Source organism: Corvus moneduloides, chromosome 3 (assembly GCF_009650955.1).
Source record: "Corvus moneduloides isolate bCorMon1 chromosome 3, bCorMon1.pri, whole genome shotgun sequence".
Classification (NCBI taxonomy): domain Eukaryota; kingdom Metazoa; phylum Chordata; class Aves; order Passeriformes; family Corvidae; genus Corvus; species Corvus moneduloides.
The window spans coordinates 37,298,913-37,323,976 of record NC_045478.1 but is presented as its reverse complement, the minus strand read 5'-3'; the positions used below and the strand labels follow the sequence as shown (position 1 = coordinate 37,323,976).

General features: G+C 36.6%; 1 protein-coding gene across 2 annotated transcripts in view; it reads right to left on the bottom strand.

Annotated features, from left to right (window-relative positions):
- Nucleotides 1-466: 466 nt before the first annotated feature.
- LOC116442206 (cytochrome b5 reductase 4) overlaps nt 467-25,064 on the bottom strand; it is a 32,897-nt gene continuing 8,299 nt past the window's right edge. The window contains exons 5-16 of one of the 2 annotated variants that reach the window (XM_032104955.1): nt 22,840-22,881; nt 20,472-20,526; nt 19,050-19,107; nt 18,847-18,940; nt 18,255-18,287; nt 17,374-17,496; nt 8,613-8,753; nt 7,282-7,434; nt 6,515-6,665; nt 3,496-3,582; nt 1,961-2,125; nt 467-1,087 (exon numbers count right to left, since the gene is read on the bottom strand). In XM_032104955.1, coding sequence (XP_031960846.1) covers nt 1,033-1,087; nt 1,961-2,125; nt 3,496-3,582; nt 6,515-6,665; nt 7,282-7,434; nt 8,613-8,753; nt 17,374-17,496; nt 18,255-18,287; nt 18,847-18,940; nt 19,050-19,107; nt 20,472-20,526; nt 22,840-22,881 — 1,157 coding nt within the window. In that variant the 3' untranslated portion in view covers nt 467-1,032. The remainder of the gene's footprint in view (nt 1,088-1,960; nt 2,126-3,495; nt 3,583-6,514; nt 6,666-7,281; nt 7,435-8,612; nt 8,754-17,373; nt 17,497-18,254; nt 18,288-18,846; nt 18,941-19,049; nt 19,108-20,471; nt 20,527-22,839; nt 22,882-25,064) is intronic. The other variant, XM_032104956.1, reaches the window with a different exon arrangement.

Below are 25,064 nucleotides of genomic sequence, written 5' to 3'. Positions count from 1 at the left end.
CATTCAACACAACAGGAAGACATAAACAGTACTAGATGTCACACAAAACAACGCCTACATACACTACTGACAACATCTAGAACAGGAGTAGCTGCTTTACTGCTTTTTCCTCCAAAATCCTACTAGGCAGCAGATTACTGCCTCATGATAACACATTATTACTCCCAATAATGGAGTAAAAAACCACACTGATGGAAATAACCGTATTTAATACTAGTGCAATCTGTCAACTATTTTTAGGTATTTCTGTGGTCCTGACCCTGTTATATGTGCTGTTTTATCTTCAGATTGTGTCATAACAAGGGATGCCTGACATCAGTCATGTGATCATATGAGAAGTTTTGTGGGAGACCAAGACTCCATGGCTCTATTTTGAGTTCTCAGCTGGAGTACTAAGCTTATGGAAACCTTTCTTTATAACATTATTAACTAAAAATACAAAAAAAAATTGCAGAAATACATGAAGTAATGTAAAATCATTATTTTTTTTATTTGATATAAATTTTATATTTTACCAAAGGTACTTTTCCTCTTTGTTTACAAAGCCAAAAATGTATTTGGATCACTTGCACGTCAAACAGAGACATCAGATGAAAAGGGAAATTTTTCAATGACCGATTACCTGAGTTACAGTGCAATATTTAATTTCAGACAGTATTGCTCTTAGGACTTTTTACAGTAAGAAATAATAAGCCTTATCAAGTCAAAACCTTAATCAGAGCTTGTCGTAAGTTTAAGAATTCTCATGAACCAACAACATGAAACACCAGACATAATGTATACTATACTTTTTTGCTTGCCTCTACAATAAATTAATACCCTGGATGACTTAAATATTAGCAAAAATATTTACAAAAAGAAGATAAAACACAGTATAAAACTTTTTTCAAAGATACATGTCTTCCAAGAAACAGTTTGGTACCAAGAGTGAAATTTCAAGTCTTACAAAATTGTTTCTCACTTATTTAAATTCATGAAGATAAATAAATAACACTGAATTATACAAACAAACATTGATATCCTCATATGGGTTTATGCAGTAAAAGCGTGTATCTCTTCTTGGGAGTATCCAAGATCCTTCAGATATCTGAAAGTCAGAAATCAAGTTGGTAATATTAATATTTGGAACTCGAAACCCACCACAGACACAGATGAAGCATAACTTTAGCACCACTTCCTTGTTTTTATTCAGACATGCACAATGAACTTTACCACTGCATTTAGAAAACAATCAATGCCCAGGAGCTCAGATATACTACATGAACTTTTTGGGTAATGAAAACCATTTCAAAAAATAAATACAGATATCATCTGAATTATTTCAGATTTCTCAAGAGGAGGTGTAATTATTGGTCAATACACCTTGACTTCAGTAGGAGTGCAGAAATGCAAATGATGTCATATTGGTTCAGTATTTTGAAGCTGGGCAAGAGAAATTTAGACAAGCTTTTATCTTTAAACATGCATATAAAATAAGAAAATATTAGGTACAGGCACAAATGCATTAAGTTTAAAAAATAATTAAGAAAGATGTTTGTGATAGAACAACTACTTTGAACTTCTGTAACTTAATTTATCAAGCTAACACCAACAAAGAAAGCTTATTTCCTATTATTCCAACTTTTCTATGACCATCAACTTAAAAGCAGCATTTAAAACCCTGGGAAAAAAAGTTAAAGAACTGTTTTTAGAAAGTTCTGGACAAGTTACTAGAACTCATGAAACTTACATATTGCTGATATTACTTAGCTACACATAAATGTAAATATACATCTCAAGTATGGCGCAAGGTGGCTTTTTTTATAAACCTTTTTTTTGTTTTAATTTTAAAAGTTTTCTTGTAAAGCAGACAACGTAAGGCCATTTTTGAAAGACTACCAAATCAGAAACACTACAGCTGATTAGGTGATCAAATTTTAGAAAATTTCTCACTTTCCAGTTCATCATTTAAAATACTCACTGTACTCCTTGTTCTGTAAAAGGTGATGGACCACAGATGCAGATAAGCACTTTGGAGTCTTTTCTGCTTCTTTTCACCAACTCAGAGAGAAGAGATGAAGAAATCTTCCCCTGTCTACCTACCCAGTCTTTTGTTGGTTGTGAAAGAATGAATTGAACCTCAAACCTGGTAAGCAGAAGAATATTTCATAAATATTACCTCAGATTAGAAATCTGCTACACAAAATGCTAATGACCAAGACACTGATGTTTCCTATGATTACCTTCCTGTTCTGCTCAGCTCCCCACTGCAGTATCAGATCTCACAGATATTTAGTCATTCCTACTCATCAAGTCAGTCAAATCACCTCCAATATTGTGTATTTATTTAACCAAATCTTTCAATGTTAAAAATTCCAGCTTTCTATTTCACCTTACAAAAAAACCCCATCTGGGACCAATTATGATACTTCAGCACAGATTTTACTGCTTCATTATTCACTTACACAAATGTTGGTGTAGCTCAATATAAAAGTAGTGAGATAAGAATGCTTGGCCAAATTCATGAAAATGTCAGAACAATTTCAGTAATGAGAAAACAGTACAGTTGGTTTCAAAAACTCACTAACAGAATAGTAACTAAGTAAAAACCAAGCACTTCTGTATCTGAGGCTCCTACTGAAAGAGAGAAAAGCCTTTTATTGTAAATTTGCACAGTGTCTAGACTACAAAGCTTTGAATGTGCCAGACAACACTAGGGTATGAAATAGTATTGATTTTTCACTTCAATGCTGTGAAGGAACAAGCGGTTTCTACTGAGGAAGAATTCAACTAAGAATTAACCATAAACAAAACATATTTTTATCACATAAAATCTGAGCAATGACAATATATCTAGTGATAACAGCACAGTAACTGAAATTAAAAGGTAATCTGATAATCCTGAGTCTCCTGACAGAACTATGGCCTGTTGAATTAAGTTGACATTACATGTGCACTACTTGCATTTTAATCTGCAATTACATTGTAATTGAGGGCAAAATGCAACAATTATTAAGGAAAAAATTAAAGTAATGAGCCTAATTAAACTTTGAATTTCTACATAAACATTTTCATAACCAGTGACACCAAAGATTTTTATAAGACTTCTCTAAATTTGGAATGTTGCTCCTGGGGTACATTATGCTCTCTTCTCTTCTGTGCTCCTTTTTGCGTATCTGTGCTTCCTATCGTTAAGGCTAAGGCAAATTTTCTCCTGCATCAAAAAGCTTCTGTTTTAAAAACCATCTCATCTAACATATCATCCCCAATAACCATCTATTAAACGCTGTCAGGTCAAATCCTTGGCTTCCCATGGCACCTACAGACCATAACAACATAGCTTCTGCTATGCATCTGCGACCAATGGATCTCCTTGCACTCCCTCATTATATTGTTAGCTAAGAGCTTACAGAATCAGAATCTGCCCTGGTGCCAATGCCGTACTGTTAATCTAAGCCCCAAGACTTGTTCTGTACACAGAGAGGTTACAAGTTGTTCTCCACAAGAATAAATTACCTTTCATCTTTAAGAGCTAACTGCTCTAGTTGGTTTCTCCAAAGTATGTCATCCTCGGTTTTGTTGAAGAAGATCAGCTTCACTGTCCTTAAAAAAAAAAAAAAAAAAAGAAAAAACCAATTAAAATTAACTGCAGATAGTTTCTGTTAAAGAATCAGAACTTAATGCATCATACAGATACCTTTTAATTACATTTTTTGTTTGTTTCCAGATGCATTATAAGTGAAAATGAGACACACAGAACAAGCTTTGGAAAACTTGCCTGGTATAGACAAAACAGCCCCAAATCAGCTATGCTACATCTTTAAACACTAAAATCATCCTGTTCAGAAGCTAGAATGTGCCAGAATCTTTACATGCTTCCCACAGGCCACTTCTCTGAAAACATGGAAAATAAAGCCAACTACACTAACCTAGTGCTCTCAATGGTGCCATGGTGCACCACAGCATCAAGTGTTATTCAGGTGGGGGAAATGTCAATAAAAAGTGCATAGGAAAGTCATGCATTTTGTTCACTGGGCACAAAAGTAGAAATTGGTTATTTGGAGAACAATGTTTTGAGACACCCTTACTAGTACTCCCAGGGGTAGACAAATATATCTGCTGCAGTTCTGTTCAGTACTTAGCACTATAAAGAAGAGAAAACTCCAAACTTGGAATGAACTGGTTGCAGTTTTGCTGGAAATAAGAGAGAGCACAGCTAAAATGAAGAAGTGGAAATTTAGATATGGTCCCCACCAGTAAAGAAAAGGTGATTGACAGAATGATGACTAAAATTTAGATAACAAATAAGAAGCTTCATCAGCCCTTTGGAAGGAAATAGAGTGAATCTAACATACTGGAAACTACTTCAAAGGATGTAGATTTTAATAAACTAAAAAAACCTGGTATGAACGGTCTTATGAAAACTGTTCAGAAAGAGGAGTTAGAGACCCTCAAAGGACTTTAACAAAGAGGAAGAAAAGGAGACAGCAAGTTAAAAAATCACCTTCCAAACAAGAATGATGATGAAAGTGGGATACTATATTAAAAGTGAATATGAGAACAGAGTGGTTATTTAGGAATGAAAAGCTGGAGACAAAGTAAGATACAACTATCAAGGACACTCAAGAATAGACTACAAGCATCCTATATTGAGAAGACCATTAGCCCCCTACCTAGTGTTTAGTGCCTTTGTGCTTCAGTCTTCTTTTAAGAAATGTACCTACCTGACTGCAGTAATACACAACCGTAAAAGGAGCAAAAAAACCTCATCTTAAAAAGCAAGCATAAAGGACCAATATTCTTTTATAGTTAATTCTTTGGCCAAATACAATTTGGCCTGTAAGAGGAAACAAGGCTGAAGAAAGAGCATCATGACTTGATGCACAAAAGAATAGTGCAGCTATGAAGAGAACAAATTGTTTTGCCCATTTACAATAGGAAACAAATAGACTTACAAGATAGTAGGCGGACTTTGTCTAGACAGTAAGAATGAAAATCCAATTATCCAGGCTCATTACAGCAAATGCTGCCCAGGGAAGCTGAAGATTCTCCAGCATTCACAGTGCAGCCCCAGAGCTTCAGCAGCACTCACCCAGCACTCCAGAGAGAGGTTGCTTTTTGTCACCAGACAAGGTGACAAGTCTGTCATTGTACAGGTTGTTCTTCAGCTTTCTGCAATTTGTGTTTTAGCATGGGCAATCCAAGCTTATGGCAACAGTTACTTTGCAAAGTAAGATAATTCTATGCAAATTATATTTATATTGTTCATATATACATATATATATATAATATATATTGTATTTATACATATACATATACACACACATATGTCATACAGATAAACATACATGTATTAATGACACTTTGGTAGTACTTTCCCAAAAAATAAACTGAGGGTTAAAGAGCAAATATAAGGCCAAGAAACTAAATTGCCTAGAACAGTCAGAAAAACAAAGGTTTAAAGTGTTTATGTATAAATAGAACCTGTCTCAGTTCAAGTCATTCAACCAGCCTCCACAGCAAGAAGGAAAAATTAATTTACTGTGACTAGTAAGGAAACAGATGCTGCTGCACCCTGAACTAACACTGAGTTCCCATAAGAAATTGCGCTGAAAAGAGCTAAAAATGTGCTCCCAAGCACTTTGTCAGATGATCGACTCATCCTTTGGATTCACAAAGCCAGTCAGCCACTTTTTATTTTCTACTGACAATACAGGACATTTTGGAAGAGCCGAACAGTACGGTCTCTCTCCTCACAGAACAGGATTATATGTAAATGCTGAAATAGAACAATATAGGTATAGTGTCCGGATTTAGGGTTTGTTTGGTTTTTTAAAGAAACAAACTTTTGCAGGACATGTCATCCTTTGTAGCTCTAGTATGTAGATTAGTGAACAATTAATCTCCCTCTGTTGTTTCAAAAGCAGAAGTACTCATTCTACAGTTCTGAAGGACAGAAAAACCCATTCCCTTGACCAAACACAAGTAGTGCTTTCTTCTGTAGATTTTACAGAGTACAGAATGCATATGCAATACACATCTTTTCATGCACTTGAACATTTAATGCTGTACTTACATAAGTGACATACAAGTCTTTTGTGAAAACTGGAACTCATCTGGTAACAATGTGTTACTGGTGGGTAGCAGGTGAAAACCACAGGCTAACTATTTTAATGTATCAGAGAGAAGCTATAAGCAAACAGTTGCAGCTCTCCTCAGTCCAAAACCCAGTATCTATATTGTAACATTGCTATACTAAAAAAAGACACTCAAATGTGAAGCTAGTTAAAAAAAAAACCTCCTCGAAGTTTCTACTCAGTGAGCTCATTTGCACCACAACTAAATTCCAAAACGCAAATCGGTCCATTATGTTGATGTATGTAACCAAATATGTGCAAGTTGCCTAAGCTTCTGACAGATTCTTCCCTAAAGCATGCCAGTTTTTGGTGTAAGTTCAAGAAAAATATTTTCATACCATTTTATTTGTTAATTGTTTTATTAACACTGAGGCTTGTGTGTAAAGAAGCCCACATACCTGAGACAGCTAACTTCAGTCAGAGCAAAATTCAGCAGCTTAACCATTGGTGTGAAGCCTGTGCCTCCTGCCAATAAAATGAGGTCTTCTGAAGTTTGAACTTGGGACTTCTTGAAGTTGCCTTCAGGATTGCTGACAAAAATATAGTCTCCTTTATTTAAAAAATAAAAAAATTAAAAGGTAAACATTATTTGCTGAAAACAAGCTAATTAGCATTCTGATTTTTTAAAGGCCATTTCATATTGCCTTCATCTTTGTAATACTAGGGTTTCTTTCAGAAAGGTACTATACACTTTACATAAGGAACATTCTTGTTAAAAGAAGAGATGTATAATTAAAATGTTTTGTCTTGATGGATTTTACACAATATGAGTACACAAACATTTGCAAAGTCAGCGTTAAAAATCTACCTCCATATCTGAAATGGAAAAGGAAGTGCACCCTAAGTCCCATAAACCAGACCTCCCTTCTTTATGCAAAAGTACAAGAAGTTGTTCTCAGAGCATATGGCATCAAAGCCATCAACTATAATGCGTGACACAGTTCACAGACATCAGTCAGGAGAGCTGTCTGTAATGGGCAACTCCTAGTTACAGTGAGGACAAGCCTTTACATTCAGGGAATGGAGAATAAGGTTTAAAAGAAGTTTTAAGTCTTGGTGTATGGGTAGGTAAACAATAAGAACATCACAATACTCAGACAGTGAATCTTTGAAGATGGTGCAATTGCTGCAAAAACAAATACAAAACCCCTCAATGCATATTTACCAATTTGTAGGTGGTCAAGTGCCTGTGTGAACAGTCCACGGGAATAAATTTTAATCATTAAATATATATGCACACCATTATGGCGAGGTGGTTCTTGGAAATCCAGTGGCAAAAAAGGCAATACAGGTGTGTATGGTTTTACTACCTCTGTCCCTAGAAAGTAGACAGAAAGATAGCTCAAATAACATGAGAAGTACTCTACATCCAGATACTACAAACAAATACCAAAATAAACAAAGAGTAAATAAATAACCTGTATATACCATAAAAATAACACCATCCCATGCTTTTGTGCAACTTACTACTTTCCACTGCATCAGTTTTTATTTCAGAATTGGAAGCCTTCTACTTCCAATTAAAAACTTGAGTACATTATTTCCATGCTACTTAGTGATTCAGGATACAGGATGAGAAGATCTTCAGTTATCCCCAAAGAATATGAAAATCTAAACATTTTCATTGATTTTCAAGTATCACAGCTTGATTTATTCTAAATTTAAACAGCAGGTTTTTAGTACTGCACAATTGTATTTTCTTGCAGTATCATTTCAAAAAGCTGTTGTATGATAAAAAGATCTCAAGAGCCGGACACTAGTAAAGAATGAGGCAGGGAGGAGGAGGAGGTCAAAACAATTCTTAATTAATGGATTTTTAAAAATTCTGAGAAGTCTCTACTATGTATAGTGCAATCCAAGTACAGTGACCAGTATAACTATTAATATGCAAATTTTAAGAAGTACCCTTTAAAATAATAAACTGGCTATTTCTTTGACCTTCCATTTTCTTGAGTTCACCTTTTACAAAATTTTGAATAGCACATTGAAGAAAAGCACACGCGCTTTTCTAAACACATTCCTCTCATAACCTCACGTTATAGTTAATACTGCGCAACTGGAGTGTAAAGCAGTGTTACCATGACTACTATAAATCCCTCAGAAGAAAAAAAAAAGAAGGAAAAATTGCAACAGTACCCTCCTCATTTCAAAAAAGCTGCAGATTAAAAGGAACTGACTAATGAAACATCACACACATACAGTAAGCTTCCCACACTTCAAAGATGAACAACACTACTTTGGTAGAGAGAATGTTTTAAAGGGAGAGTTGAAGGCGGAGACAATAAGGTCACCAGTAAATGCCAGTCATCTCAGTAGTTAGATTTTCGTTAATATTAATCCAGTCAGTTCATTATTAAGCATCATTACTGTGATCCTGGAAGCAGAGACTTGCTAACAACAACCAGGGAATTAGCGGCCATGGACTTGGCATTCTCCCAACACTATGAAAAGGATTTATGTAAATATATCCATTACTACATTCTCAATTTTTCTTACCTGCAATAATTTGTTTGAGGTAAACATGTTGTCCAGTGGGAACATGGAGATGTGTGCCCTTAGGCAACATTAGGCAGAAGAGTCTGGTGTCATGGGTAACTTCTGTCTTAGAAACCAACTTGCATTTTCTGTAAAACAGTCCTAAAAACATGATTTTACATGTTAGTTAAGTCCCAATCTGTCATTCTATTATTATATATCTTTCAATAAGAGAGAGAGAAATGCGTGTATTTCACTATGTACTTATAAAAAGACAATAAATAAATGCTTCTTGTATAATTACTTATAATAATTTTTACAATTTTGGACTAAAGACTCAATTATAATCTTACTTTAAGAGCCTCTGAGTTATTGACTGGGAAGAAGTAGAAAAGTACCAAAAACTATCAGAACTCCTTGTACTGCATTGCACCTATACTGAGTTTGCCATACAAGTACAGCATGGGTACACATAGGCAGACTGAAACCAGCAAATGAAACATAAGCCAGCACAGCAGCACACTCCTCAGACTATCCACACCCACCCAGTAGGCTGACGGAGGTCATTCTGCACCTCTGCTCTGTTCTTGTGAGAGCTCATCTGGGGTACCGTGTTCAGCTCTGGGGTCCCCCCCATAGGAAGGATATGGACCTACTGGAGCAAGTCCAGACAAGGGCCACAAAGACGATCAGAGGGCTGGAGCACCCCTCCTTATGAAGATACACTGAGAGAGTTGGGGTTTTACAGCCTGGAGAAAAGAAAGCTCCAGGGAGCTTATAGCAGCCTTCAATAAAGAAGATGACTGAAGTAGTTTTTCTTCCTCTACCTTTAGAAGAGCATTTTTCAGTTAGGCTTTTGTTTCAGCACTGCAGTATTTTAGCTCTAACCTGGAATATCAGTGTGATCACAGCACCACACTGCCTAAACAGGTTTGTAAGTCACGGGAACTTTCAGGGGCTATCAGGTACTGGAAGTTCAGCTCTGCAAAGAACTAAAAAAAAAATAAAAGAAAGAAGAAAGAAAGAAAGCTAACAAGCAACAAAATCTGGGTTGCTTCGCTCCGATGAGGCCGAGCACGGGGCACCAACTGACACTGTACCATGCCGTAAATCAAGTCCCTCCAGATGGGAGAGAATTTGCTGAAAGTCCTTGCAAGGAGTTTCAAAGATAAACCAAGACTTTTCCTTGAGTTTCAATGCTTGCAGATAGTTGTTTATTAAGTCTTATCAGAAGAACAGAGCCACTAGCATGACCCAGGTACAGCATAGAGCACAGAAAAGCAGGAATGAGGCCTCTCTATCAAGATTTACACAGCCTTTTAAAGATATTTTAACCAATAGTTACTAAAAACGTACATTATTTTCACTTTCCTACCAATTATTCAGTAACATGGGCAGGAACTGCGGAATTCTCTATCCAATCATTCCAAACTACTTTTACTGCAGAACATGGAGTAGTAGAAGAAGGAGAAGAAGGTTTAGAGAATAACAACAATCCTCCATTTTGGTATTTTTTACTCGTATCTATTTAGTACAAAGAGAAGCCCAAAACTTCTAAATTTTTCACCCTGTGACAATCTTACACAGTAGTCTATCACCTAATTCACACCACTGTATTTTCTAGTTCTTGTCTGACCATTGGTAATTTTTTCCAAGGTTTGAGGCTAAAACAGTGTTGTTCAGGGGGGTAAGAACCCTTAAAAACAGGCAGAGAAATATTCTCGGCACTCTGGGTTCCTACACAGCATTATCTAAACTTCATACATCCAAAACAAGCCAAGTAATTTTTTAAAAAAGGCAGGGAGACGAAGCCACTTTCCTACAATAATCCCACTGTGTCATTTCCAGTTTCAGTGAAGAATTTGCGAGCAGTTCCAGTGGATATTTTTATGTAAAGCCTCTCAAAATTTGACAGATTCATGTACAAGAATACTTGAACATGACATCGTTCTAACAACACTTTCTACATTGGAGCAATTTCAGTGAAGTAACATTTCCCCTTTCTTTCATGGCATTGAAAAATACTCATGTTGCTCACACAAATAGCTGAGCTACTCATGACACAGGATGAGATGCAAAGGAAATTCCAACTAGGCATCACCATAAGGATGGTCTGGTCAAACACAGGGGCAGCTGCTCAGAGGGAGACTGTTCTTGGAGGTATTCAAACCTAGACTGAACAGCTTTGAGCAGGAAGTTAGATCAGATGACTTCCAGAGCTCCCCTTCAACTAAGTCAGTCTACAATTGTATTATCTGTTAAAGGTCTTAAGAGTTAGAAGTACAAGCACCTTTATCTTTTGTGTTTTGCCACTGCACCAGCAGATGCTTCTTTACTTCCTGACTTCGATCTCATGTTGATTCTCATTTGACAGGAATGGACTATCAGAAAATGTCTAATAAATGCTTATCACTTGTGCATGGTCTTAATCCTGATGTGCGTCAAAAGTCTTTCTTGAGTCAACACAACTCTTCTTAAAATGAATCTTGCCTGAAGGAAGGCTTATGCAAGTTTCCAGTTAAGTGTCCATTAAATACAAATCAAAATGTAAAGGAAATTCTAGCATTGCTGCAGCTCAAGTGATCACTGCCATTGCTTTCTTACTCTTTCTTCCAACAGCATCAAAGAGAATCCCAAGTCAGTACACCTGATTGAACTTTACGCTTAGGGCTACAGTTCACAAACAGGTAACAATCCCTGGACTTTAAAAAAACACAAGAAAAGCTTTAGAGGGGCTCTAAACAAGACAGCCTGTCCAATCTCCTTGCCCAGTGATCCCCAAGAGCCATTTAAGGACCACGTTGAGTATTTCAGCAATTTCACCTAATGAATTATCCTTTTTCAAGTAACTTATCTGTACTACAGTTTCCTTATAACATTTTGCTCTTTCCAGATATCCTAGATTAAAAACACAGCTGAAGTACAAGACAGTACAAGACAGCTGGAGACCAGATAAAGAGTGCCCTCTGACAGTGCAGTCAATTGCTGCTTGAAGGAACAGACATTGCTATTAACATTCCCTTTTTCACTAAGGGCAGGATCACAGCCTGTCAATTCAACCATAACAGACACAAAATAATTTTAAATAAAGGAAAGCTTTCAATAAACAGTATTTATCCACACATCGCTTGAAAGTTAAAGGTTTAAACAATATGTTCCAGTTCAGCCACGCTTCTTTCTAACTGAATTTATCTCCAAAGGTATAAATAAACTCTGCTGGAACAGTCAAGCATCTAAATACATTCAGTTATGCCTCGAAACATACATTCAGGTTACTAAATCTCAGCTGCATATGCAATTTGTGCATGGACTAAATTAGGATCAAATTTCTTATATACCACTACTGGTATATATACCAGAGTAGATTGCCATGGCAGTTTTCTGCTTACACTGGTTTTCTTAAATTATTCAAATAGCTACTAGTGAGTTATCCACTATAAATGCCTACAGAGACATAATGTAATGCTTCTGACATGGAATAAATCTTTCTTTATTAAGATTTTCTCACATCTTTCACCCAACATCCTACAAATCCCTTATTTTGAATGAACAAACATTTCAGATGAATCAAAAGAATGCCTAAAGCTCTGAAAAAATGAAAGTCAGTAATTCTATTTCATACCAATCTTGAAGTAAAGCAGAACATCAGCATCTCTCCAGCTATATAAATATTATGAAAGTTTGTGGAAATTTGTTTTCTATCCTTCTTTTGAAAAACAATACGCAATAAGATTGCAAAGTACAGTAGCCAAATAAATATTCCAAGATTGCTGTCAATTCTGCAGACTTAAGAACTGCTTAAAAGGATGCGTGAGGTTGGTAATATAACCCTTAACACTCATCAGCTAATACTCTTACAGATATTTGGGAGTGGAGAAAGAAGTTTAAAAACTGATTCATCCACTGAATCACTGTTCCCTGACAATTTTTTTACCTTTCCAACCTAATTCCAGCCTTTTCCACATAAATAACCTTTATCTCCCTTTTTCTTTTCAATTTGCCATACAGAACTTTTGTCTTGATTCATTCAATATAACTTTTTAAAACAAGAGACCTTTCTAAGTGAACTTCTAGTTTAGACTGTAGTCTTTGCTACATTAACTAAAATTAGTTCATTATCAGTCATTCCAATAAAATCTGAAGCCACAAGAAAAAGTGACTGTCAAAGCAGAAAACCCTTTCAACAAAAGGAGCCAGTCCTTAGTAGCAAGCTGAAGCCAAACAGTTGGTTGTGTCAACCCACGAAGACACGTTAACTGTCAGATGCTGAAGACCTACGATTTGCTACTGTACAGAAGCAAAAGTTACTTTTCTCTCAATTTTGGATCACAATGCCAGTGTCCAGCAGCAAATCATAGTGGAGAAAGTCATTATTGAGGAGGTTAGGTTTGATTAAACGCTTTGTAGACATCAAGAGTCAGCACTGCAGCTCCTGATCTAGGAGGGGCAGCCATGCAGCCCCTCACTACCAAAGGCTTGCCACAAAATCCAATACAATCACGGGCTACGCATCATTCTAAATTCAGCTTCCTCCTTTGCTGGAATCAAGAACTACAACACTTCAATTCATAGGCATACAAATTCAGTTTTACTAACAAAATTCACTTTTACTATCATTATCTGCTGTACAGATAATGATACCTTTTGGAGAGTATCATCCTTCTGCGTACTGCGTGTTCTTCCTTGTCATGAAAGGGAGTCTAAGAATTTTTCCTTAATCATGTTTTTTGCTTTTCTTCACTGATAAAAATTTAGTCACAATTCTTATTTCTTAGTTACCAGTCATAATCCTAGTGACACTACAGTGGCAATATTAGCCTGTTGGCTTTGGAAAAAGCCAAATTGCTCCACTACCCTTCTATCTCAGGTAGAGGAATTCCACCCCATTCCTAGCAAGCATTTGTCACCCAAACATGTCCATCAGCCAGCTGAAAGTTAATCCTTATTTTGTTCAGGTTACTTGGTTATAGAGCCTCAAGTACAATTGCTGCCAACATAATGGAGATTAGACCACACAGCTGAAGGAAGGTGGCTGCCTACCACTCCCAGCACCAGCCCAGTCTTAAGAGTTAAGACAACCATGAACCCTCACTGCTGACCATCAAATCATCAGTACCCTCAAATGCTTCCGTTAATTACTAGATTTCACAAGCTAGCTCACATTATCCAAATAGGCCGGCCATGCTCTCCCCAGACAGTCTCTCTCCCCTCCCAAAGTAACATTCCCACTGAATCAATACCTTCTAAACTTTTCTGGGTTCCACAGCACCCTGTCACAGTGTAAGTCTCGCTGATATACAGTAAATGCTGCAGCAGCACTCTGTTCCCTTCTGGTACTTCCAACAAAAAAACCTCTATGATCTGCCACTAAATGTGGATGAAAACCACTGCACAAAACAATGAAATTGCACCCCATTTCAGCCCTCAGAGGCAACACCACCTTGTTTCTTTACTGAACACTCTAAACATCTGCCAATAGTTGCACAGTCTTTAAAAGAGCAGAACTTAATAATTAGGTTACTTTCCAAAACAGCAACCTGAGGAAAAGTTCAGAATCATTTTCAGAAGGAAGAAGCATTTTATTCTCCATGGGAAAAAATACACACATCCCCCCAGGTCATCCCTACTAGCATGTCATTTTTTAATTGCATCTGGCCACTGCTTTTATGTGCGTTCCCCCTCATATCTCATTTCCCAGAAAAAGCACTAACAAGAAAATAATGTTTTAATACCTATTTGAAAACCTACAGTCTATCACTGTGCCATATGATGCTTTGGTTGGCTGGGAGGGGTCAGGTTTTAGGGGTTTGGTTTGGCTTTTTTGTTTTAATAAGAAAGCTCTATCTGACTTTTTATACTGCATATACACTTACAGGATGCCAGCACTATGACCATAAGCTTTTGTTTACACTTTTAATGACCAGTTTCATAACAGCTACCTAAAAGTAACGTTACCAACTCCCCTACACTGACAATCTAATTATACTGAATTGTGTTTTCTATGCAATACTGTGGGTTATAAATAATTATTTCTCCAGAAAACTAAGCACTTAATCCTTCTTAAGGAGTAGAAGCAGTATTGAATATTCTTCTGAATCTCCTGACCATCCGAAAACACAGTGCAGTTAACTGAAATTGCAATACTTTTTTTTTTTTAATCCTCTTCAACAAAATTCAACAATTCTGTTCATTCCTTCCAATTAACTAAAATACACTGGCCAAAATTTTAGTATAAACTCAGAAGGAATTTGAGAGTACATAGGTAATTTATGTGGGAGTACGACTTTCCCAGCCTATGGAAATAGAAGGAGGGGCTTATGTTAATTGTTTCTTCATATCACAAAGCTATCAAAGGCTTCCAGTACCATCTCTGGATTATGTCACTGGCCCTGAAGAAGACCTTTATCACTTTTTTTGCAGAATTTCAACATCTGCTTTGAAACTAAATATTAAATAACCTTTAAGTATAGATGTTTCTGCACATATGGTGGACACACATCCCTCCTTTATGAACTCATTCATGAATGCTGCCATATGAACAAGTAATAAAGAAATAAAATAAAATAAACTTTTCAAGTATCAATCCTGACTGGTTTTCAGCCCTTCCTCCTGTGCTCTGAATACAACTGAAGTGTTTTAACTGGTCAATACACACAGAAATACTAAAAAACTCAAAGACAAGAAAAACTCAATGAATTTAAACATCAGTGCTCCCATAAGCATTTACTACTCACAGCCTTGCCACCAAAGTGGAATTGTGTAATCATTTCAGGTAAAATGATTACTTTTATTAGAAAGCATCAATTACCAAAAGAATATTAATATACAAAAGTTGAATAAAATAAATAAAAAATGTGTACCAAGATAACACAGCTACTTTCTATTCTGTTCCCAAATTTTCAGAAGTGAAAATTATTAGTTACACTGTCTTCACACAAGACTCTCATAATCCTTAGAACTAAAAGGTAAAGCTGAGAGTAAGGAGACAAATATTCAAGTGAAAAAAATCAGAATATTTAGGGCAACATATTCATGCTACCGTGTATTGACTGCTGCATAGAAATACCAGATATAAAGCTATAAAACCGCTTTTTAAATTTTTTTTTTTAGCTATTAATTATTATTTCTTTGTTCACACTGCACAAGATAGGAGTTTCTTTACCCATAACATTATTTTGCTCCCACAGAAGTGAAAACAAAAAAGAAAATTCTGCAATTTAGAATAAGGGAGCACAGCTCTAAGCAGAAAAGGAAAATGGCTACTTGAAACTAAACCAGGTGGATAGAAGCCTCCAACAAGTAGATTTTATGGCTGAGCTGAAAGCAAAGGTTCAAATGAAGGAAAGACACGGAGGTCTGAGCATTCTTCTTCTATGAACACTCTTACATGCTCAATTTTAAATTTAGAGATTTAAAAATTAAAAAACTGAAGAATAGGAGTTTCTGGAGTAGGAATTAAAAAGCTACAGATATCAATTTATTTGCTAGATTACTAATGCTCAATATGTCTTTTGTCAATTGCATCTAACTATCCCCAGCTTCCTCATTGTAATGGATCTATAAAGCCACTATATTCTATATCTCTTATTCTTTCAGATTATCTTCTCTTTCTGTTTTCTATAATCACAAAAAGCGAAAAGGAGGCAGAAAATGAGCAATGGACAGTGGACAACACACTAGATCAGGCTGCAACCCCTTAGATACAGAGGTTATATTGAAAAATCTAATATTAAAGTGGATGACTCAACAGTTTCTGAAACTCTTATAAAGAAAATGACATTCTACATAAACTAAAGGTAGCCAGAGAGGTGTGCTTTTATGCAGTCTTCCTTTTTGTAGCGCAGTAATCTCTCAACTTTAAAGGTCCACGTAGCATAACTGAGGGCCAGTAAGAGGTGTACAAGATGGTGAGCAACATTTAATTAGCTCATAAAAACGTACAGCTTTGTTTTCACACATAATAACACAGACTATAATCCAACAGTCAATTTTTGAGCATTATTAGACAGAGGACCAAGAGGGCTTTTGAGAAACTAGGTGACGGTAATAACATCAGGAGTGTGGTTATAGTACACACTGTAATTTTGCAGAAAATTTTAGTTTAGCTGACAAAAGCCCAAACCCACACTGATCACTGTAATATTCTTTCGTGCTGCATCAAGTTCATACTGTTCTGTTAGCGCAAAGTGAATCCATATATAACATTTACTGCTCCTTGCAGACACATCAGCTTATTCAGAGCTGGCTTTAATACCTACACATGATTTGAAGTCCCTTATTTAATCTGAGCTCAAGTTACAAAGATGCAGTGTACTGGAACAACCTTACAGCATTGACAGATGTTACTGTATCTGTAGTAACAATTGGAAGTGAAGGTTTCTGACCCTTCACTCCAGTTACTCCCACAGTGATTGACACATGTCCATGCACTCTCTCCTCAGGGTCTACTGTGGTTTTCATATGGACAGAGAGGTCATTAAGCACACAGGTAACCATGAGATGCAACAACACTAAGGCAGTGTTCACCTTCCAATATTAGGTTCACCTTCAACTCCACTGTGGAACAAAACAAAGCAAGAAACCAAAGAAAAGCAAAAAAACCACCTCTAAGTCAAATCCTTTAAAGGAAAATTCCTGAGTAGCTTCCAACAAGATCAGACAACAATTGTGAAAGAAATGAAGGTACAACAACAGAAAAAGAAAATCCTGGAAAAAACCAAATATTACTAACAAGCTCCAAGAAGTCCTAAAACAGCTGGTAGCTGGCCATGAAATTGCTTACCTCTGTCTGTGCGTTTGACAAAGGTATTATGACCTTCCCGGGGCTGTCCCAGCATTTTCCAATGAATGTTATCCTTTTTACTTAAGATAATCTCTACTTTCCCTACTTTTTCAGCAATATTTACTAAAAGAGAAAAGATTTCATATTGTTACTTTTAGTTACACTTTGTACAAAAAAATATTTCACATGTCAAGTATAATGAAATTCAGAACAATTACTCATTTCTCAAGACACATGTAATTAATTCCTTAAATTAGAATATCAAATTAAAGGTACTTCCAGCTACCTTTCTATAATGTTATAGAGTGCAGTTAAAACAAATACTAACTGGATATGCATAATTAATACATGTTATTTGCTAAACAGATTGTGGAACCAGGACAGCTTCACAGACCATCTGGTCAAGAAAAATGCTCACAAACCTGGAGTCATCATGTACTAGAAATCGGTAGTTACCACTACTTACTACTTTCTTTTTATGGCCATTTGAATTAACAATTAAATCCAAGAAAATCCCAGTCTAAGCAAAGAACAGTTTACAAATACACAACAGAACTAACTTCTAGCTTTTAACATTTAGTCATACTAAGAGGGATCAGAGCACTATCAACTTATTACTTTCACAGGCCCAAATGGCACAATTGAAGAAAAAATATTTAATGTTATGGCTTGGTTTGATTGACTGTGTCAGGACCTGGTGGCAAGTAAAACTGTAAAGTTTGACTCTGATGAGTCAGAAAAATAAATTGAAATTCCACATTCTGACATCAGAATCATAGAATATTGTGAGTTGGAAGGGACCCACAAGGATCATGGAAGTTCAGCTCCTGACTGGACTATCCTAGAAGAGATACACAAGTGCTGCAAGAGACAGAAATTACCAGCCACATCTTCTGAAACTGCATGATCCAAGTCTGAAATAAATACAAACAAACTCTGTGTTAAGCAATAACAAAATTCTATTCCAGCCATCCTATATACATAAAGTACAGTCTAGGAATACTGAGTGAATTAATAACCATAAAAAGCTATGCATGTTTACCTGGCCTTGAAATTTGACTCATGACTTCTACAAGCCTCATGCACAAAGGCATTATTTTTCCCATTACTTTTAACAATGGCTCATGTAAAGCCACCGATCTGCATTTATGTAAATTATTGTGCCAGCCCTTGGGAATGAGGGCATTTTAATAATCGTAAAAAACACACTTGAAGAAAAATTTTACACAAGTTTAAAATCAATTTCTTCCTGCACTTTAGTCCGCATGTAAGAAGTTTAGTACATACTAAACAAATGAAGATGTGAGTTGATAAACAACGCAATTACTTTACATCAAGGTGCTTTAACAATCTCTGATGAAAGAGAAGTAAAATATTAATTGGTACATGTAAAATGCTTATGGTCTGATGAGTGGGTTTTAATAAAATAGAATGAAAATTCAGTATTTTCAACTGCAAAATTACAGTACCTACCAACTTCTACAAGATATGAGTGGTCATCGATGATGATCTCTCCCCTTAATCGTTTGTCTTGACAGTCAACTATCACCAACTCTGCATTCATATCCTTTCATAGTCAAGGGGAAAAAAAAACAACAGTTTTTGTAAAATTCTCCCAGAATTCAAGCTAGATCACAACGGGATCTTGTAATTCTTCCTTCACAAAATATACTTACCTTCTGCTTAGTATATATGACAATTGTGACCAAACTATCTGTTTGGAACCAGTCATAACTGTAAAACAAAAAATACAATGAAGAAAAAAATATAGACTTTCTTTGGGCATATAAAAACATATTTAACCCCAAGCCTTCCAGCAGAGCTTCTTTAACGAATTTACAAGCCAAACATATTACTTACTACTTTTGAAGACTAAGTCCAAAGTCAGTAATTTTGAAAAAACTACTAAAATAACTATCTAATTATGCATCCTGATAGTCAGTACATTGTAGTTAAAATTGTATGGCATTAGTTTTACTTAAAAAGCACACGCATTCTCTTTGTAATATATGAACCTTGCTTACGAGATGATAAAAATCTTGAGTCCAGACAAAAGCACTAAATAGGCAGCATGACATCCAAGAGTTAAAGATTTGGTGCACATACCACAGAACCACAGTTCCCTTCATCTCCACAGATAAGTTTTTGCATTCATTCCTATGTTCCCAAGTCCAAACCTTGTAATAAATCCAGGGTAAGGTAGAAAAAAAGAAAGCCTTCAAATGCTAATTATTTGTATGGCCTTACACTTGCCAGGAAGTAACTTCCATCTACTGTTTAGACTCCTGGACCAGAAAAACAGGCCAGAGAGGGAGGAGAGGGAGGAGCAAACCCTCCTGACAGCCAACACATTTTAGGCTGCACACCTTCCAGTCACATGCCAGAATATGCCTGACACACATGGGAAGAAAGGCAGCAAGGTTTGTAGAGCACTTCAGCACTTCATTCCAGTTGTTTACAAGCCACAATATTTTATGACTGCATGTAACTAGCCCAGAGATCACACACTCACAAGGGATTTTGATGCCAAGTGAGAAACTGCACCTTGAGGACCAAAGGCATCATGGAATAAAATGACACCTCAGTGACAACAACAGGCATATCACAGTGAGCTTTTGGGGCCTGCTTTGCTTTACATGTTGTAGAAACTTGAATGCAGCTATCACATGTTAATATATTCCAGCCTGAAATGAAGCACTTTTTGAATGGCAACTGAATGGCAATTCAGATGTTTATGGACAAATTAGTTTAAGTCAAGAAAGTAGTCAGTCCAGTTGGAATCACTTTCCATGAGTTTTCTCAAGAAGCAAAGCTGAGGAGCCTGCAAATATAAGCCATACATTTGTATACAATGCAAGACAGCACAAGTGTTAGGAATCAACAGAACAAGCAAAGAACCATCATCTGCCCATATAACCTTTGGCAAGTTCTTTAAACCTGAATCTCACATTTTCTACTTACACAAGGATAGTAATGACAAATACTCATTTAACTGAAACTTCAAGACCTAACCATGGAAGCAGTTGCCTGCATTTACTAAGAATTGCACAGAATTCTTAAATAGAATGTTCAACAGATAATAACAGACAAAGGCTTACCTCGGACCTAAATCTTTAGCAGAAGAAGCCAGTACTTTCTTCTCAGGAAGCACACCTGGAAAGAGCAGAGAGTCATTAAAATATTTTCTGGGATGCTTGCTTAATATAAATAATACTCAGGTATGTTTGGGGTTTGTGGTTTTGTTTTTTTTAATTGAATGTTCTAAGTGTCTGCCAACACTATTTAGTGACCTTATTTCCACAGGTAGCCAGACTATGTACTTTTTGTATTTATTTTTTATTCAGCATTCTTCCCTGGAGAGCAGGGTCCTAGAACATGGAGCTCTACTTCAGAACTTAAGAGTTCCATACACCACAGTACCTATGTTGTTCTCAGTTTCATCTGTTATTAGCTTGTGTTTTTACATTTTGTGATAGTGAGGCACAAAAAGACAAAAACATTTTCTGAACGACTTTCCTTTAACAGAACTATTTGTTTCTACAATTCAGATGAATAAATTCAATTTGAGATGTCTGATCTAACCTAATTCACAAGTAAAATTTCATGTCAGCATGTAAGCAAAGGTATCAGCCCTAAGCTTTCTACACAGCACTTTGCTAGGAATTTCCACAGAATTCAGATACTCACTTTAAGTATTTAACTACATGAAACAGTCTGAAACAGCCTTTGCTGGGAAGCAACAGTTGGTCAGTCTTTCAAAATGTCAATTGTACTAACCTCTGGCATAAAAGAAACTGAACGTATTTGGCAAAATCTCAAGCACAGAGACAGATAAACAACTGCAATCCTGCATCAATTTTAACACCGAGAAGCTAAACAGAATGATGATGGAGGAAGTTGCAGACTGAACAGCTGGTAAGTGCTGGTTTCAAGCCCATTCAAAGTTAAGCCTTGCAAACCTGAAATGGCTAGGCATAAAATAATTAGCACATGAATTCTCAGTTACCCAGATTATTATCTTCTAAATGCCAGTAAGTTTTGTAGTATGACTACAAGCTTAAACACCATAACTGAGTGGCTCCACGACGTGGGAAGTAGATGAAAACAAAGAGAACCACCCTGGTCTAATCCAATCTGTCAAAACTATTTGATCACCCAGATCAGGGAATTAATCCAAAGCAATTAAAATTCAGTCGAATTACTTATTCTTTGATCCTTAATTACTCCTAAGTACACACCATCTGCAGCTGCCAAGGAAGCTAAATGGCAGAGCAGTCAGATCATTGCAAAAGAAAACCAATCACCTAATAAAAGCCTTCTCAAAAGCTAAGCCTTTCTTGAGGACACACATCATGATTTACTTGGCCTCCACAGATAACAGGAATACATGGTCATACACACTTCTATTTGCTTTTGCAAGTCAAGAGAAATATATGAACAGCCACAATAAAATAGAACATTCTGGCAAACCAAGTGATTTACGAATTATTTTGAAATACTGTAAGAGGCTACATGAAAACAATGATTCATGCTGCAATAAAAAGACAATGATTCAGGTGATCAGTGAACCAATTAAGCAAAGTGCTCTAGTAGTCATGGTGATCATAAATCAAGAAAAGCTGGGGGTGAAGCCAAAGGCTGATGGCAGACATGAAATGAAGAGTTTAAGGTGACCACATGAACAGCAGAATTACAACCCTGAGTGTCACGGGACTGCTTTGCACAATCCCACGGGACAGCAAGGCTAGCGATAAATATTCTTACATTATCCTCATAGCCACATTGGAAAGAGCTGGGTTTGACAGGTGGATTGCAACACCGAGAGAAAATGAGTAGAACTGCCAGTCACAAAAGGTGTGATCAGCACACAAAGTTCAACTGGAGGCTAGCTACAGTTGGCACTCGCAGGGGAAAAGGCAATGCTCATACTGTTTCACACAGTCACTAGCAAAAATATAGGGCACACACTCTTCCAGTCAGAGCAATAACAAATCATGCAAACAGGCAAAACGTTAAAGGTTAAGGTTATTAAGGGATGCAGAGAGACTGAAGAAATGGGCTAACAAAAACTTCATGAAGCTTAGAAGAAAATAAAAAATTTTCACTTTGAAAAAAAAAAAAAAAAAAAAAAAAAAAAAAGATCCAGCCAAACAAGTGTAAGACCTGACTGGATAGAAAAGAGTTGGGCAGAAAATCTTCCAGGCATTTCACAGACAAGCTGACCTTCTTTGTCCATCCCACACCTCCCACATCTATACTACTCTACTGCAGTCTTACAATTCTTTCAAACACAGAATTCACAATACTTGGTTAGGGTTTTGCCTTCTGAAATTTCTTACACATCACTACTGCCTCAGCACTGGATTTGAATGCAAAGAGAGAGAAGTTTGGGTAAATACTGCTCATTCAGTGATATTCACATAAGTTTCAGATCGACTCCCCACTTCACTCCAGGTGAAAACTTACCATTAAGCTGTTTCTTGTCTTCAGACACAGCAGAAGAAATCTCTGCAAGCATTAAGAAAAGACAACAAGGACAACAGTTAAGAAGTTACAGTATTTGCCCACATCATGCTAAATTAGGCAAAGTAAGGATCTTCCAATAAACCTTCCAAAAGGCTTAACGGAATGACCAGGATGTTTCAGACATCAAGAAGCAATAAATAAATGCAGCACTGTTTACCATTCCAAAAGATTATGTCTAATTAAAAATTGGTACATTACAAGTAGGTACATTACTAAAGAATAGGAAATGCAAGAACTCTGACACTTAAAAAAAAAAAAATCACAGATTATCTTGTGCAATTATAAACTTCATAGCTAAGAAGCTCACTGAATCTGGTAAGAATTCCAATGGCACTTGTCTCACGACATCACATCACATAGTGGACTGCAAATCTGACCAACCCAATCCTTAGAAATCTAAACCCAATCCTTGGCAGGAACACAGGAAAAAGAAAATATTTCTATAAGCTCCCTCCACCAAACGATTTTATTTTCAAGTTATTATCTGAGTTTTGCATTTATTCTACAGTACTCTACAACTATTCCAAACCAACCAACTCTAGCAGAAAAAAAATAAAAAAAGAAAGACCAAGCAAGTGAATTACACAGTGTCAATTCATTTATAAGGTGCTCAACTCGATGGGAAAGGCACTGCACCTCTCAGCCACACGTCCTTCTGTTCACAGTAAATCTGCGGAGAAACTAGTCCTCTGGTTATACCTTGGCCCCTTTCTGCCCTTCTCTACATTGCACATCTCTGAGTGTCCCAATATGAAAGGCCCAATTTATATTCTCTCTTATGGGAGCCAAGTTCGGGTGGGAGAAACAAATCTCTTTTTTCTCCTCCCTTTTATGAAAACCAAAACAGAAATGTTTCTTCCCTGTTCTTCCATATCCTTCCCAGTGTCCTGCATCACACCACCCAGGGTTAGAGGAAAAATGCTAGAGACACGTTAAGGAAGGCTCCTAGAGCAAAGCACCAACCACACAATATTCCAAAGTTACTTGAGAGCTCTTCAAGAACAACCTTCATCAGAGGCTTTCATACTGTGCCATTGTATGGTAAAAAGAAAATACTCCACATATTTTTGGTTAAGACAACAGTTGTCTGAATATTCTGCTATACACCACTTTATGGTTTCTGCCAGGATGGGCAAGTTGCTCACAGAAACTTCTTTCTAATCAGAGGTAATTTTTTGTATTTAGAAGTCTGCTCTCGTTTCACCACATTTTAACACACTGCACAGAAATCAGCACTGCAATTTTAAGGACCACACAAGACACATCAAAGGCAGAGCCCGACCTCTCTTCCTTGGATGACATCTGAGCTCTCAGTCTAATCTAGCTGAATTAACAATAATACAGCATGCATTCTGACTCCCAAGCAACCACTGAAGTAGCATAGGGACATACACTAACATGTCCGTGGAAACATCAGCAGTATTAAAGTATTTCAGACAACTGTGATAATGTTTACAGCTGAGCACCCTGAAGGGACAGCAAGCAGTTTAATGCTGTACAGATTTGATGAGGGAGATTCTGAAATCATCTATTACATACCTGGTACTGCACTGGCCTTCTCAGCAAGTACAAACACTACATGTTTCAGTGCAAAGACCCACCGTAACACTACAGAAGGGACACTTCAGAATTTCCTATTAGTCACTACCAAAGCATGAAGCAGTATTCCCAAAATACAAGTTGACAAAACATTAAGTATCACCAGCATTTTCAAAAGACTCTTCTTTCTTAAAAAAAAATAATCTAGAGTGTGTAAGGACAAACTTCAGCTTCCTTAAGCAGTTCAGTAAGCAAACCATTGTACTATCTCCCAAAAAATCACCAGAATACAGGAAAAAAACCCTAAGCTAAACAACCACAAATCTTCCAGCAATGCCCCAACAAAAAAAATCTGCCATCCTTGCTCTGTATTGAGATTGCACCAAACAGCAAGTACCAATGTTTCTCCTACTACTTAATACTCACTCTCTGTCACAAAAAGAAAGCAATGTAATCCATAATTTCAAGTCTTGTCTTCCCTCTACACTTAAGGGGCCATTTAATCCTCTGTTCAAAAACATGCACCTTAAGTTAGTAATTTATTCTTCTATTTTGAAATGCAAACTTCACAGAATATGGTTTTCTGGAAGGATAAAAGACTAGAATTACTGCTGGTTAATAGGGAA